The 18262-nt window shown below is 43.9% G+C and overlaps 1 protein-coding gene across 1 annotated transcript in view; it reads right to left on the reverse strand.

Annotated features, from left to right (window-relative positions):
* GMPR (guanosine monophosphate reductase) overlaps positions 1 to 18262 on the reverse strand; it is a 339207-nt gene that overhangs the window by 206847 nt on the left and 114098 nt on the right. The window contains exon 2 of the mRNA XM_069218779.1: positions 13381 to 13500. Within this exon, the coding sequence (XP_069074880.1) occupies positions 13381 to 13500 (120 nt within the window). The remainder of the gene's footprint in view (positions 1 to 13380; positions 13501 to 18262) is intronic.

Consider the following 18262-nt stretch of genomic DNA (forward strand, 5'->3'; position numbering starts at 1 on the left):
CATCAAGGCAAGATGCATGATATTTGAAAGTAGGACAGGTGGAAGTTGATGTTGAACAGGTTCTTACAGTGAAATATCCCCAAAATCGAATTTCACTGTAGCAAAGCTGTCTGCTTCGATAGGGAAACATGGAGTATATTGTTACACTTATTAAATGCTAAATTCGGTTTGGCAGCAGCTCAAGTACTCATTTTAATCCTAATTTAAAATACAATTTAATTTTGAAATCTATTTTTGTTTTACTATTAGGCAAATGGTATTTTTGAAAAGTTACCTGTCCTGTGCCTAAAGCTTCTAAACCTTCAACTGCCACCTAGTAACTACATGGCACCCCTGTGGTAAGATGTGTATTGCTCCCAGACAGACACCAATGGGTTTGGGTGTAGGCAGGTGCTAGCCTTCCCTTGACAGGATGGCCTAGGGCTGTGCTCCAGGACTAGTTACATTTCAAAGGGGCATCCCCACTCACAAGCCGATAACCTGACACCAGGCCTGCCCTCTGTCTTTGTGCCTCTAGCCAAGGTGGCTCCAAACCTAGAGGGAGTGGAAGGGACCCCACGGCCTCAGTTCTGCGACTCCATCGCCGACCTTGTCAGCAGGCACGCCCTAGCCTCCGCCAACTACGTCCTCCTCGGTGACCTGAACTTTCACCTGGAGAATAATAACGACCCCAACTCCACCACCCTAATCGACAACCTCGCCACCCTCGGACTCAGACAACTCGTCACTACCCCAACACACTCCGCTTTCCACACGCTGGACCCCGTCTTCTCCGCTAGCCCCCACTTCACCTTCAGCCACACCACCGAACTCCCACCGCTGCATCCACTTCACCTTCCAGAAACCCACCACGCACCACCGCACCCAACAGATCCCCCGCCACAACTGGAACAAAATCCGCCAAGACCAGCTGAACACCAGCCTTGCCTGAAAACCACCCACCAATCTCGAACTCGCAGCCTTCAACCTCTGGCGCTGGATCGACGACTGTGCCAACACTCTCGCACCACTCAATAAACCTTCCAACAGAGGTGCCAACAAGAGAGCCAGCTGGTTCACCTCGGACCTTCAAGCCTCCAAGCAAACCTGCCAGAAACTGGAGAGAAAGTGGCTCCTCGAACAGACACCGGACAACTATGCCGCCGTCAAGAACACCATCCGCAATCACCATCATCTCATCAGATCTACCAAGAAAACCTCCTTCAAAGACTGCCTGGACAACAACGCACACAACAGCAAGGAGCTCTTCAACATCGTGAATGAACTCTCCAACCCCAGCTCCAGCACAAACAATATCCCATCTTCACAAGACCTGTGCCACTCCCTCGCCACCTTCTTCCACCACAAGATCACAGACATCCATGACAGCTTTAACAGCCAGACCACCCTGCCAATCACCGACTCCTCAGACTCTCCACCCACTTTCAACTAAGACCCCCTGCTCGTCTGGGCCAACGTGAACGAAGACGACACATTCAAAACCATGGGCACCACCCACTCTGTATCTCCGTCAGACCCATGCCCGCACCACATCTTTAACAAAGCAAGCGCCACCATCGCACCCCACCCTCTGCAAAGTCATTAACATCTCCTTCGAGACCGCAACCTACCCCGAGAGCTGGAAGCATGCAGAGATCAAACCCCTACTCAAGAAACCCATGGCGGACCCGAGAGACCTCAAGAACTTCCATCCCGTCTCCCTGCTCCCATTCCCGGCCAAGGTAATCGAGAAGATCGTCAACAGACAACTGACCCACTACCTCGAAGAAAACAACATCCTGGACCCATCCCAGTCAGGGTTCCGCAGCAACCACAGTACTGAAACCGCCCTCATCACCACCACCGACGACATCAGGGCCCTGCTTGACAACGGCGAAACCGCGGCCCTCATCCTCCTGGACCTCTCGGCTGCCTTCGACACCGTCTGCCACTGTATCCTACGCACACACCTCCACAGCGCAGGGATCCGGGACAAAGCACTGGAGTGGACCACCTCCTTCCTCTCCGGCAGAACCCAGAGCATCCACCTCCCATCTTTCTGCTCCGAAGCCTCCAAGATCATCTGCGGCGTTCCCCAAGGTTCATCCCTCAGCCCTACACTTTTCAACGTCTACATGGCCCCGCTCACCCGCGTCGCCTGGCTGCACATCCTCAACATCATCTCCTACGCCGACGACACCCAACTGATCCTCTCACTCACAAAGGACCCCCTCACTGCCAAATCCAACCTCCACGAAGGAATGAAGGCCGTTGCCGAATGGATGAGGAACAGGAAACTGAAGTTGAACTCAGATAAGACGGAGGTCCTCATCCTCAGCGCCAACCCCTCAGCCCGGGATGACTACTGGTGGCCGACCGCTCTGGGAGAAGCCCCAACACCCACCAACCACGCACGCAACCTGGGCATCACCCTCGACTCAACACTCTCCATGACCAAGCAAGTCAGCACCGTCTCCTCATCCTGCTTCAACACTCTCCACATGCTCCACAAGATCTACAGATGGATCCCCACATATACAAGATGAACAGTCACCTAAGCCCTCGCCAGCAGCAAACTTGACTACGGAAACACCCCTACGCAGGAGCCCTGGCCAAACTCCTCAAACGACTGCAACGCATACAAAACGCCTCCGCACACCTGATCCTTGATGCCCACCGCCACAGCCAAATCACTCCCCTTCTGAGAGACCTACACTGGCTCCCCGTCAAGAAAAAGATAACCTTCAAGCTCCTCACCCACGCACACAAGGCGCTCCACAACACCGGTCCAGCCTACCTCAACAGACGACTCACCTTCTACACCCCTTCCCGCCAACACCACTCAGCCGACCTCACCACCGCCCCCTGCATCCAAAGAGCGACTACCGGAGGCAAATCCTTCTCCCACCTCGCCGCCAAGACCTGGAACACCCTTCCCTTGCCCCTACGACAGACCGAAGACCTGCTGACTTTCAGGAAGCAGCTCAAAACCTGGCTATTTGAGCAGTAGCAGCACCCCTCCACCCTCACAGGTGGGAGTGCGCTCTACAAATACACTGATTGATTGACTGATTGATTGATAATTAGTTCGGAGAGACCAAATGAAAGACTATGCCCATCCCTGAGAGGGCACAGGAGCTCTGACTGGGGAAGCACGTTTCTGCCATATTTGACTGTCCCTGAATGCTGTGCAGGAGGTTGGGACAGGCCTGGAGGGATGATGTAGCATCCAAAGATTGGCCAAGGGTGCCTGGCATCTAGAACTTTCTGCCTACATTTATAAACATCTGTAGAAGGGAGAGACAGAGAGCCCGGACGAGTACATCAGCACCATGACCAGCTGGAAGGAAAAGCCAATTGATACCTCTGATGGACTAAGGACTTTGAATGCAGCTGACCCCCAGGACCAGATAAATCTCTCCAGGGCTGCTGGATCTCTCATGCCCCGAGTACCAGTTAGGGAAAAACTTGGATTCCACTGTCCACCCAGAACCCCTGCAAGACTGTCCCGGTGTCAATGTGTCTTTGGAGAGTACAGCAGAGGAGAAGGCTGGCTCAGGGAGACAATGAAACAGCTACCTGCAGGGTGTGCCCACTTAAGGTCAGGAGGCCTGCTAAAATGCTTAGGATTGAACTGAACCCAAGAGCAAGGAAATCGCCACATAGGAACCTGGGTTATACAGATTTGAAGGATTTCACCCCTGTACGAGAAAGAGTTTATGTGTTTCCGCTGATATTCCTTTAAAAACCCTAGAGGTTAGCCAGCGCTTGGTGACGGGTGCAGATTTAATTATTTCATTTGTCAACTGATAGTCACCTGGTGACTCTTGGTAAATATGCTATGTATAATACCATTATTTATGCCAGACCTCAGTGCATTGCTATGTGATTTTGGTATTCCATTGATCTCACCAGGGACTTATTCTTTTCTCCTTTTTCTTTTTCATTATAAAAGTGTGGTGAATCAATGGGTGAAAGTTAGGTCCTCTTGCCCTGATGAATATGCTGAAAATTGTTGTGCAATTGAAACATGTTTGCCTTTCTTAAAATCTTGGCCTAAGCAAGTCTGTGTGATTTTAATCATGTGTCAAGGATCAATGCAAATAAAAGATAGACACATTTTTAGTGCCGTGGTCATGAGACCTAACTCTCCGGAATATTGTGTACTCCAATATAGAGGTCCTGATACACAAGTATAGGTAAGGATAGCACTAGGTCCTCTTTTGCCACTTGGCTGTGTGGCATGGCAAGCATCCCTACACACACTGGAGCACATCCAGGATGAGACGCCCTGCCTTTTGGATGTACCAACCAATTGGCAGGTATAGTTGCTTACGTGAGGTGTCTCCTAACCAGATGGGATCCCTAACCGCCGCTACTTGTTTTTACTACAACACTGGGACCCCTTAGACCCTTGTTATATACAGCAGTTGGACCTATGGAAATGAATTTCACAATTGAAGGTGCACTACATGGGGTGTAGGAGTCTGATGTTTCTTTTGGTTTGGTTATACCCAATGAACTGTATGTACTTAGCAGTTACGAAAGCAATAATGAAGCACATTTAATTGGTAATTCCGAAGTGCGACGAAAACAAAGATTTTAGTATGATAAAAACAAATCAAGACACTTTACTTGGTGGTGTACAAATGGTAAATATTTATTGAAACCCAATTTCCACATATTTGTGTGTAATATAGTTTTATCAGAAACACTGTCTGTGGAAATTTAGTGCCAATTTCACAGGAAAATGCTCTAGTTGTAAATGACAGGTGGCTTCCACATGATAGATGCTTTAGTTACATTAAAAAGTTGTCTGCCCCATGTCCATTATGGCTAGGTGGATCATAAGGGTTTGTCATTCTAGAAACTAGATTGCAGTTTTAAAAAGTCTGGGAAGCACCTGTCTAGATCACTCAAATCATTGTTTCTTCAGATAAAGCTGAAGACAGTTAAGTTTATGCTGACTAGCTATTCTACCTGCTCTACCTGCTCCTAACTCAGCCACACCGCCTCAACTACCCTTCCTGCAATACCCCCTTCTCCTCCTCTTCTTCCCCTATATCTTAGTGTAGTGACCCTTAGAATTAGGTACGACCTGAACCTTCACCTGCACAAGTCTAGGACTACCAAGTGGGGAGTCTATGTGCATGATGATCCCCCTTTTCCCTTCAGCATACCCACCCAAGAGTAAACTTGGCACCAGATGTGACTGATATCATGTTAAATTGGTCATAAGAAGCCTGTAATGTGGTAAGTCGCCAGAGGGCCTGAATTGGATCCAGATTGCCACACATGAGTAAATCAACAGACTACTCACACCAGAAACAGATGATGCACCCTGGCCCTTTCTTGACCCCCTAAACGGCAATAGTATATAGCCAGGGCATACACGACCCACCAGCGGCGAGGCTTGATGAAGTATTCCTTTGAAAGGAACATAAGTAGAACCACTGTACCGCCGGCCTAGGATCCTGCAGATGAGGATCACCCCAAACTCTCCCTGAAGGACCTAATGCAATCAGTCACACATGAGATCTGTTCTAGAAGGCAAAATTGACATAGGGACCTAGATGTAACCCTGATATGTGCCGATTTCAAAAAGATCTCTGTCCGGTGTCTGCCTCAAAACAAATACTGACGAATCATTCAGATTAATTGAAAAACCTTCACAAAGAGGTTCATCATCTCCAAGAGACCTGTTAAAGACTGCAAGCTAGGGCTGAAGATGTGGAAGGAACGTCTTGTCACAATAGCATCTGTCTTGTGGGTCTACCACAGCGCTGTGTGGTGATTAACTGCAATGCTTTTCTAGATTACTTTGTTAGGAATATGGTGCAACCAGAGTATCTCTCTGCCCATTTTGTAGTTGAGAGGGTCCTCAGGCTGCCTGGGGCACTGCCTAAACCAGGAACCAGTCTTAGATCCTTTGTAGCTAAAATTATAGATTACTGTGACTGCAAGGCGATTCCTAGGGCAGCGTGGAAAAATGGTACACTATTGAATGAAAACCAGATGGTACAAGTGTTCCTGGATTACAAGTAAGAGGTGGAGATGTGGCAGCAAGCTTTAGATAGAGCATAGATGGACCTGAGAAAGCATGAAATACAGGACATGATGCTGTTCTCTGTAAAGCTGCAGATTATTTCTGAGGAACAGTTGTGTTTTTTTCCCAACATCAGAAGTGAAATGGCTTGAAGAGTGGTGCCCAGATGAGTAGATGAAACACAGAGGCTGGATGACCAGGTGGAGGACATGACCATGGTAGACAGGGAGATTAACGTGACACACTGGCCTGGAAAGAAAGAGCTGATTATCCTGACATGGAACTGCTGCAACAATACTCTGAGCTTGTTCAACCAGAGAGTGCACGGAAAAGGAACACAATGCTCTTTGATGCACCACCACAGCTCCACTCTCACCAACAGGTGAGGTCTCCAAATGATGATGACTTGTTGTGGGCACAATCCAGGTTTAAGGCTTGATGAAATTGATATGGGGGTAACAGACGTGTCAGACACTGGGGTGGAGATCAATGTTAAGGCTGCAGAATGAGGCTGTAGGGTGTTGGGGAAAGAGCTGGGAGGGTAAGTAGTTCTGGAATCACAGTGGTGACACAGAAGCTATTCAGAGAAGATGACAAAGTCGTCACAGCATAGGAAACCATTACCATAAGAATCACAAGGCCGATAGATCACTTTGGCTTAGACTAAAAATACTCCTGTGGACTTTTAATGGTCTGGGAAGTAAGCTGAAAAGATTAATAGTGAGCAAGTTCTTTTTGAGACACAATGCCGACATGGTCCGCTTCAAGAGTCCTATTTGGTGTGGGCTAAGTGTGGGTTTCTTGACAGGGCTTCATACAGGGTTCAGGTCCACTCAAGGTTTACGTCTGGCTCATGGGTGACTGGCATTCTGCTACATAGGCCGCTCACACTAATTGTGACTCCCGGATAGGGTAATCCAGGAGGCTACTATGCAGCAATCAGTGGGGTGTGAAAAAGAAAAAAGATTGTACTTATGTCAGTATACTTCCCCACGGGCCTGACATCCGTGAGACAGGAAACACAAAAGAACTAGATAGCCCAGGCCCTGCTATTTCAAAATAGTCATGGGGGACCTAAATCTTACACTGCATGCAGCTGGATATGACCACTGTAATAGGTCATCTTGGGAGGGGTGATAACTGACTGTACAGTTTCATAAAGGCTCTTGGTCTGTTTGACCTTCGGAGAGAACCCTATAATACAAACCAATACCTTAATGTCACTGGGAAATTACACTCTATCTCTATCCTGGATAATTCTTCATGCCAAGGTCCCAGGAAAGGGGATTTGGGAATACATAATGCTCAACATGGGGAATTTTTGACAATCCCTGCCGAGCACTCTCCTATACATGTGCTGAGGGGTCAAGGGCCAAGGTCGGAACCTTGAGTCAAGACTCGACCCATGGTACTGGTGTGACTGGGAGAACAAAAAGCAGATAACACATACCACTGACTTACATAAGACTGGTGGACACAGAGGAAACAATATAGGAAGCCTATACAACAGTAGTGTGCAGCCAAATTTTTCATACTGCTTCTGGTCATCATAACAAAACGATTCAGATATTACAAAATGTAGAGGAGCGACTAACTCTTAGAAAGGCAGGCTACATAAGAGCCCAGGGACAGACAGGATGCACAAAATAGTGCTTATCAGAGAGGAATATAGGCTGACATAGGAGAGGGAGGCACAGCCTTGTTTCAGGCCAAGCAACACAAGATATATGACGTGGGCAACAAGGCTGGTAAAATACTCGCCTGAATGGCTCAGAGAGATGAGAACCAGAAGTGGGTTAGGGGAGTCGGGAACAAGCAAGGGGTCAAGGTGAACTCTGCCATAGATGTAGCACAATGCTTTGCAACACATTTTGAGCAAATTTACAGGCCAGGGCAAATGGCACCAGAGCAGTTCTGGAGGAATTTGTCTGAGATAGCACCACACCAAGGCTATTCTAGGAGGACATCGTGCACCTATAAAGAAAACTGGAGATTTGGGATATAACAGAAGAAACCAGACAGATACATGGTGGGTGGACATCCAGGGTCCAATGGCCTCCACAAAGAATTTTTCAAATGTCTGGTGCAGCGGGTAAAAGATCCACTCACTTATGTTTCTTGAGGAGAAGAAGAAAGGTATGCTCTCCCTCTACCTGACAACCGCCAATGTTGTGCTTATTCACAAACAGGGCGAGGCCCAGGAAGTCTGTTCTTCTTACAGACCAATATCGCTGCTTAATACTGAGGTGAAATTATTGTCCATGTCTTGGCCAATCCTCTTTACAAGGTAATAGACCATCTGATTCATTCCTGATGAATCTGGGTGTATGCTGTTCAGACCCACCTGCCACAATCTCCGCTGCATATATTGTGCCATCACATGGCAGTGGACCCTTCAGGAATCTGCAGTTCTAATGGCACTGACAGTCTAGTTCAGAACACAGAGGCAGGGGCTGGTGGAATAGGCTCACACTTGAGAAGTCCCACTGGGATTCCAGAAATCGGATCTGCTGGGTTTGTCCAAGATTAGGGATGTGTGGAACCCCAAGGTACTGATGTCCTCACAGGCCACTGGACAAAATACAAATTGTCTACCACACAACACTTCCAATATGCTCAACTGATACATGATTTGTCAAAATAAAAGACACATCTTGATCAATCAGTGCTGGAATCTCTGCTGGAAAACAGAATCGTTGTGGCCCTGTTTAATAAGCATGCCATCTCTCATATTTATAGGACATTACTAAACAAGAACCGTTGATAGTCCTCCTGCAACAATGAGAAAAAGATATTTGGGTTCTAAACGATGATGACTGACCTGAGGCATGTAAATATCCTTAAGAAGCTGCAATTCAAATGGTCTTCCCTCTAGTCCAATTCAAAATCCTTGATAGAACCTACTTTACTACACCTAGATTACATAAAATTGGATGGATTGCTAATGAGAGGTGTATAAGGAACTGTGCCCAGGATAGGATCTCTGAGGCACACTCTATGGGACTGCTTATGGGTAAGGCCGTTTTGGGGCAGTGCTGCAAAACGCCTCTCAAGAGCATTAGAGACTGCAATAGAGTTAACAGTACAGGTGGAACTAGTGATGGTATGGAGAGAGCAGACTTTGTCTAAATATAATCTCCTATTCTGTAACACTGAGGAGATATAAGGGAATAATTAAGAGAGTCACTTGATTTAATCAGGCTTAAAATTTCCAACCGTCAAGTGCAAGATTGACTTGTCCTGTCAAACTCTCATTGCTTATGGGTCTATTTATTGAGGTAATGACAGCTGTTCGACTGTTCTTATTAGTTTCTATTACATTCTTATAGTGATCATAAAAATGCAATGAAAATATTTGTTTTAAAAAATAAGTCTGTACCGTGTACCATAGAATAAGCAGCACAAGCACTCACTGTCACTGTGTGGACTATAACCAAATTAGTTAATCTGCGGCTCTACAAATTGTGCTGCACACTGCCCTGACTTTGGATGGGAAGCCAAAATGGTAGATGGAGTACCAGACATTACAATCTGATATGTTGCTACAATCTGGTAGGACACCACCTACCCAGCCTGACTGTATTATGGGAGGGCTGACGTTGCTTGCTATAAGAGTTTATGCACTCACAAGGACCAAAGGCTGAGCCAGTCCTTCTAAAATGTATGTCTTTTGGTTTGCAGGTAATGAAAATAACTTAGTAGAGGGAACATTAACTCTCTGAGCTAGATCTCTTTAGGGGGAATAAACAAGCAGCACTGTAGTGGAACACATTAACATCATAATGCAGTGGAATGATTGAGCTTCACTATGGAGGCTAAATGCACAACATTAGGAGAGGAATACGCTAACTCCATTTTGGGAGAATAAATGTAGAACATTATGTGAATAATAAGAAGGCAATATTATAGGAGCACAGGGGTTCCCACTATTACCTGGTGATTGCAATTTGATCAATTATCGACCCCTAAACAATAAAAAATATGATGCAGAAATCAGTGCCATCTTAACTTGTAATTCTATTGCATTTACCGGGGACAAAGTCCACCAGGTATGCAGTACTGCTGCACAGCATACATGGTGCAGTAACAGAGCACCACCTTTGATTCCTGAAGGGGATGGTAATGCCCATTACTAGCCCCACTCCAAGTTAGGGGCCATCTGTAATGAAGCCACCTGTAATGGGGGCTTAATACGGCTAACTTGGAGTATTGGGGGTAAACTTTGACTCACACACACACACACACACACACAAAACACTGGCAGCGATAGTGCCAATGTAGCTATAGTTAGGTCTGAGTTTCCATAGGAAAGGTGTTTTTTGTTTTCTGAATAACTTTGGTACCGTTTAACAAATCTGCACAAACTTTCCCAAAAAGGTTAATTCGGTTTGGGTCTTTCAAGGAAAGTTTCACACAGATCTATAGAGCAGGGGCTAAGAAAATGGCGGACAGGGGTCTCAAAGTGGCATTTTCCATTTTATTTCCATATGATTCTCTGCTCTAAATGGACTTACACCAAATTTGGCCTGAAGGTAGAACTAGTGTTTAAATAGGGGTTTTGGGTTAATCCTCAGAAAACGTCAGAGCTATATTGGCAGTTGAGGGTTTATGGGTATTCTTGATTTCCCCCCATAAAACCCAAAACCTATTGGCCAAGGGGGCTTTTCTCCCATCAGCCAGTTTCGCTCTGGGTACCCAAAGAAGAAGCTATAGCTCTGAAAGGATCTGATTATCTTGACTAATATTGAAAGAAAATGTAGCAGCCATTACAAGACCTGAGTCCTGAAAAAAACATTAAATGGCATGAAGGGGGGCAGGGCCAGTACACATTGATCCCCAAGAACGTATGTGTGTCGGGGGGTGTCAACTGATGTTTAAAATTAAAAGAAAAAAATACATTGTGTTGCAAGATCCACAGATCTAGTGAATTTGTGGACCCTAGGGAGATTCTCCATTGTTGATTTGAGAATCTTGTTTTGGATCTGTGAATCGCCAACACATTTTTTTTTTATGAATGGTCTGGTCATAGACCAGATCCTGAGGCCAAATGCCACTGTGCATGTTTAGTAATGTTGTTGGTCGCACCCTACCACTAGATGCATGCTTCACAGACTCAAGAAGCTTGGCTGCAGTGGCACATGTACCACCAGCCAGGTACAGCATCATTAAGTGAAAGCTACAGAAACTTAAGGGACCAGCCTACAGAGGCGTTAATACCCCCTACCTAGTACACCAACAACGAATGCAATCTTCAGAAACTTGAGGGTCCCCGCTGTGAAGGTCCTAGTACTGCCCACCAACTACACCACCACCATGTGCAAGCTTCAGGGATTGAAGGGCTGAGGCTGCGGAGGGGTTAGCACTGCATACCCAGTACACCGCCACCGTAGCCAGCTTTACAGGCTGAAGGGGCTGGGATGTGGAGGGGCTATTAACATCTGCTGGTACACCAACATGAGGTTCAAGCTTCAGAGACACTATGGAGGTGGTAGTACTGTCTAGCTGGTACACCGCCACTGCCTGGTGTCAGCTTCATAGCTGTGCAAGGTCTGCAGGCACAGTATATGGTGGTACCACCAAGCTACCTTGAATACTGACACCAGGACAAGCTTCAGGGGCTAAAGGGATCTGGGGGCTTAGGGCCCTGTAGCAGGTCCTCACTGTGTATGGTCGCCGGCCATGAATAATAGAGGTCATACGCCTACAGAGGGTGGGTACAGGGCCAGATAAGATGCTGGATCCTGCAGGCCACTTCCGGTGCCTATGGCTGAAAACTGCCTGACAAGGGACTGAACAGATAAAGGTGGTGGAGCACAGTCCCTGGCCAGAGCCCAGGCCCTGCGCCCAGCCCATGCAGTGCACAACCTTGAGACAGGTGGTCTCACCCCCACTGCAGACAGTCAAAGGCTGTCCATTGTGAATGTTAGATGCCCGCGAAGGATGGGTTTCAAGGACTGCCCAGAGGCTACATCCTGCACTAAATGCTGCATACGGAAAAAAAGGCTGCCTGTTGACATTGGTGCTCGGGCCCTGGCCTGCAAGGCCCTTCTCTCTTCAGTTGGCACAAGGTTAGAGAATAGCTTCTGTCCACACAATCCCCGGTATAGTTAGGATACAGGGGCTTACCATAACAACATGATATGAAGTCAACTCCTCCTCCAAATGTCTACAAGACATATCCTTTAATGGTTAGGCTGTCTATGTGAAAGTTTTCTACAGAGACTGCAGCTATTCCCTACTAGTCACAGCCAAAATGTGTCTCCAGCAGTGATTAGAATTTCATTAAGGCTGAGGTGCAGAAAACACTTCCACAGTGAGCATGATTAATAAAAGGAAATTTACCAAAAGAAACACCAAGTTTACAGTGATGTTATGGTTTAGTTTGACCTCTGAAAGACCATTTGGTATTCACAGAAAAAACACAATTAAAGTGCAGTTATGGTTAAACAACAAAACCTAAAAAGACACTGAAATTTGCCATTTATGGTTCACTAAAATAACTTGAACCCCTGTCATGCACTGCTTACGACCTCACGTATTACAATTCATTAAATGCTAAATGACATCACTGATGAAGTCTCAAATTACCTAATTGGTGACATTTTGAGGTTTCAGATCGGCCTGACTTCAACAGTGGTAATACATAGTTATTTAAAGCGCATGTGCAATAATAAAACCAAGCAAAGTACTAAACTCTGATACAATTAAAAAAAGCATGACATATGCCCAAACTCCCATATGTTTCATTACCGCTTCAGCAGATGATTTCATAATTAAACTAATTCTGAGGAGGAACTGGAATGTTCTGAAGAGTGATCCAGTGATAGGAGGAACCTTACCTGAGTATACTCAATATATTAAATGTATATTTTTGGGGGGAAAAAACTGAAAATAGTCTTTCCCAATAAAGTTAACTGCTGTTGTATATTAGAGCATGTCATATATTCTGTATTTTTTACAGTGCCAACATGAAGGGCTATAGGTAGGCAGAGAGTGATAGAGATAGTAAGGGTGTAGATGAGCAATCTTTCCTATGTCGTTTGTACTTGGTCAGTCCATGGGGTCGAGATGCTCCCACTAAGTAGTAATTTGAAGAAAGGTACTGATTAAAAGATCTTAACATATGCAAGCTGCAAATTGTCTTTTTTTTATTATCTCTCTTTGATAAATGCCCCACAGCCAATACAAAATGATTATGGAAAAAACATGTGGATAAGTGATAACAACCATTTTATAGCATTATAAGATACAAACTCTGAAAAAGTTAAGAATGATTTGTATTTGCTAAAAACCTCTCACATTACATTACACTTTAAAATGTGGAAAATTATACCACTTCCCTTTTCATGACTTACTTTACTCAAAGCTACTGCCATTTCAAAGGTGCCCACTGTGTCCATATTTGCAGCAATGATAGGAATCCCAGTGTACGTTTGCTTGGAGTTACGGAATGTGAAGGTGCGCACAAGATCCACCTGTGAAAAAGGAACATGTTTTCATTTTCAATATTACGGAGTAGATACTTGTGCAGCATGAAGGCTCACAATATAAGATGTGTTACGATAAATTAAAAAGCTGGTACCACCTGTCATTTTCATACATGCCACCATTCTTTTATTTCAGAGGCTGTAGCCAGTGCTTAATTTTTGGCCGTGTTTTCAGATGTGGGAACTGGTACTCACTTTTAGGGTCTTTTTTTTAAGTTTTTGAATCGTAAGAGAGGCAGAAAAGGAAGGAAGGAAGATAAAAATAGGCAAAAATGACAAAGGGAGAAAGCAGGGATAAAAAGAACGTACTAGACTGAGAAAAAGGGACGTGAACGATCGCTGTGGTTCTTAAACTGTGGCCGGAGGGCTCCTGGGTGTCTAGTAGGCCTACTCAGGGGACCTGTGACTGTTTTGCAAAATTGAATATTAAAATTATTACATTACAATTAATAAAGTGTATACAAATAAAGGAGCAGCATTGAAAACCTTTTTTATATTTGATTGTGAATTAAATTTAATATTTCAATATTTGAACATCTGTTAGGTGTATACTTGTTTTTGTATTTTTGTGTATTGTTTTGAGTTGCAAGTCATAGAATTTGCTTTTGCCCTGTGCCCCCAGCTTCCAATAATGCGTCACAGGCGGGTCACCAGATTCCAGTAAGTATTCCATGGGCAACGACGGAAGTCAAAATGTTAAGAACCTTTGATCTACTGGATTGAGGAAGTCGGAAGCAGAAGGTGGAATCAAGACTAGGAAGACTCTGTATGCAGCTACCTTGGCTTGTGGCATTACTGGTGGCATAGTCCATGGAAAAGCTTTTGATCCCTGTCTCTTTTTAGGATAAACTAAGCACTGTCACTAGAAGTTGTTTCAGCAGCTCAAATCCGATCAACATTCTAGAGCAAGGAATTGTGCTCCTCTCCTCCAAATGCTGCTCACAAGCAGAACAGCCCTATGACAGCAATGTAAGTCTTAAGTATGCCTGTAAAGAGGAAAGCTGGATCAGGATGCCATCTTTGCATTACCCTCTCACAAATGCGGTGGATAACCCGTCTGCCTTACTCTAAATAAAACCCTAAAATAATGAATGTTCATTATGGTTTGCATCCAAGCATACATTGTAGATTAGGAACAAAGAAAAAGAATTGTGATTAGGTAAATAGTGGTCAAACTTCTAGAACAGAATAGGCTTCTTTTAAAGATGCGTCAAACTTTACTTCAGGGTTCACAATATGTTTACTTAGTAGATCAGTACACATAGAATTGATGCCACAGTTTAAAACATAAAGAAGAAACTATTACTAGTCTTCATTGTGTAACAATGATGAATGGGCTTTCAGCTAACAATATGTAAATATAATAGAATATTCCTAAGTGGCAAAAAATGAAAAAACACACAGCAAACTTATATCAAAAGGTTAATTTATTTAAAAGAAATTAAATATGACGTACACAGTAGATTATATGACATACAAATCCGGAATAACGACCCAACTAAGAACCATACGCAGTGGCCTCTCCGCAAATGATACCACTGAATATGAATACAAGCTTACTAGGTGAGGACTTACATCCGATAGCTCTAAGGAGACTCTACTTGGGAACTCCACTGCCCTGAAATCCAGGAATCCCATGCAGGAAAGGGTTTGATAATTTTGTGACTCAAATGTTATTCCCTATTCAGGTCTGAAACACGTTAATTGTGTGGCATAGGTGTGAGAATAATGGTCAGAAACAGTAATTCCAGATCTAGTATTTGATTCTTGTATCCACAGTAACTTGCAACTTATAATAGACCCTAAGTGGCAAAGAGACTCCTTTAACTTGTAATCATAAAAACATATCTAGAAAACAATCAAAGTATATGGCAGGAGACCTTCACGATATCTTATAATTTTCTCCAGTTGTACAGCATTTTGCATTCATTGTGAGGCAGTGTGGCCTATAGTAATTTCAATAATGTCATGGATATTCCTAAAAAACAGTATTTCCTCTAAACACTTTCTTACTGAGCATTACAATTTCTTATATTTTCTAAAGTACCCACATGATGAAGGCAAGTCTAAACTAACTGGAACAATAGACTTCTTGTGAAAACCCAGATCCTTAGCCCTTCCCAAAGATTTCTATACATGTGACAAATATTCTGTATTTTAGAAATTAATTAAATAATATTGTTCTTTAACTGAAACAGAAAAGCATATATTAAATCATTCTAGAAAATGTGCAAAGGGCTGCATATGTGTTTATGTGTCCATGTTCAGTCCCCTTAATAAAATAATTCTGTAATATGTGCATTTGCATTATGAAGACTCACGTAACAATGTAGGTCTTTATACCGCCTATGCATATGTGAGATTTTAATAAACTCATTGCGAATTCTGTAAGATTCAAAGAAATTTGAGAGAATATTTTGTTTTCATGATTCATTTTGATCATCAGGTGCATGACTTCACAAAGCTGGATTGTAAAAGGGAATATCAAATCCGAAATAATGACGGGTCACGACAGCATGACCACAATATGGAGGGACAAAACGTTTCCTAACACCACATCTACGTACCTTGAAGATATATATTTATATATAGATATTACCATGGTACAAATATGTGGTGTTAGGTACAGAAAACGTATACAAGCCTACCTTTTGATTTTTATCCCTCAATATTGTGGTCAAGATATTGTGACCCATCAATATTTTGGATTCGATATTCCTGGCCTACATCATATAGGTGCTGTTTCTGTCTAAATTGAGGAATTGTTGATATAGGACTACGACAGTTCTCTATTTCATGATGCATACTATCATGATCATACCACTTCCACCAGAAGACATTCACTCAAGTTTCTTTTTCTGTAATTTATTTTATACTTTTACAATTGGATCAACACCCAGTAAAACTACAATTTTGGTGTCAGTATTTGACAGGCAGAATCCAGGAGATTACAAAATCCATAGGGATTTGTACAGTAGAAAAAGTGCACCCCAACATACTCATTCAAAAGTATATCTATCAATCCCATCTTATAAAGTTGTCCACATTGCGCTCTGGAACTTCTAGGATCAGGTTGTTTCACAAAATTTCTAGAGAGTTTGTGCCAAACCTCTAAGTCTTTTAGTAGTTTACAATCAGTCTTGGACAATTTCATGTGTACTTCTTTAGCAAGTGTTCATTCTTTGACATCTTTTATCGAGTCATTCACCCAAGCAACCTTGTAGGCCCTCCAATGTATTACTATTTGCCTCCTAGCAATTAAAAGTGTGAGTTGTATAAACTTTCTTATAAAGTGCTGCCCTTGAAGAGGCTAGTTTAAACACACAATAAACAGACCTGGGTTTGCAGTCTAATATTCATCTGAGCATTCTTTTTATGTAGCCCCCCTACCACCCTCCAGTGATCTATAAGAGTGCATCAGTCGAGTATAGGTGATAGAAAATGACCCCGACCAATATTAGGATCTAACTTTCGAAACATTGCTTGGATAATACATGTTTGATCCAAGACACTAAAATGTAGATGAAGAAACCATGCATATGTAGCAACCTGAAGTTATAGTAATGCAAGAATCATTCTACCCTTTTCTGTGAAAAGACCCCCCCAGTCTCCCAATTTTGTCATACTGACAATTGGCGTTTTGGTGTGTCAAGTCGGATAGCTGGATAGAGTCTAGTAATTATCCCGCTGCCTTGGTCTGCTCTACCAGCTCTAATAAATGTGAGATCTGGGGAGGGTCATGTATGGTGCACTGTACCCAACTAGCCTTTCTATGTATACTATAGCAGTGCATAAACAGCCACTTCGCAAAAGAAAAACTGTGACAGATCTTCTAATGGTAACAGTGCACTGATGTACTATAAAACTCCCACTGTCATGCAATCCCTTAACTTGCATCTCATCACATTTAGGCCCAGATTTATGGTGGCCTAGTGCCATTATAATGCCACATTGGCGTACTTTTTTTATGCTAATGTGGCGTTGGAAGGGCAAAAACGCTGCACCATATTTACAAAGTGATGCAATGCTTGCATTACGCCACTTTGTAACCCCTTGCGCCACACATAATGTATGGAAGGGGGGTGTTCCAGCGCTAGGGGGGTCCTAAAAATGGCACAAAGGAATCTATGAGATTCCTTTGCGTAATTGTTATCTGAATTTTTTAACGCCAGCTAAGTGCAGGTGTTAAGAGGCCCCTATTGTGTTCAACGGACCTCTGGGTGCTTTGCAGGATTAGCGTAAATATTTTTGATGCTAGTCCTGCAAAGCGCCGGACTAGGGTAAAAAAATGATGACGCTAGTCTCCCTGACTACCACCATGGAGTGCCCTATTTTAAATGTGGCGCACACATGGTGGTGTAAGAGGGGCACTAAGGGGTGGAAGAAAAGTGGCGCTGCACTAGGTGCAGCACCACTTTTCATAAATCTGGGCCTTACTTTCTTATCCAAATGGACAAACTGTAGTAGGATGCAAAGTGGAGTTGTTGAGTACTTTTGCCCAGTGTCAGATAACATCCAAATTGGTAATTGGTAATATTTATGATATTTATGGACCGAAATGTCTACTTCTTCATCAGACAGTGAACCACCTAGCAACTCTCTGTCTATACCGCCCTCTCCTTCAAACCAGCCTGTGGTAAAATGAAACTGTGCTGCCACATAATCCTCGAAGTCAGGGACATGGAGTCAATCCTTCTATAGTTACACAGCAGTGTATTTTTCCTTACCGTCCTCAGTTTTTGCCCCATAA

This window comes from Pleurodeles waltl, chromosome 2_1 (assembly GCF_031143425.1).
Source record: "Pleurodeles waltl isolate 20211129_DDA chromosome 2_1, aPleWal1.hap1.20221129, whole genome shotgun sequence".
Taxonomy (NCBI): Eukaryota; Metazoa; Chordata; class Amphibia; order Caudata; family Salamandridae; genus Pleurodeles; species Pleurodeles waltl.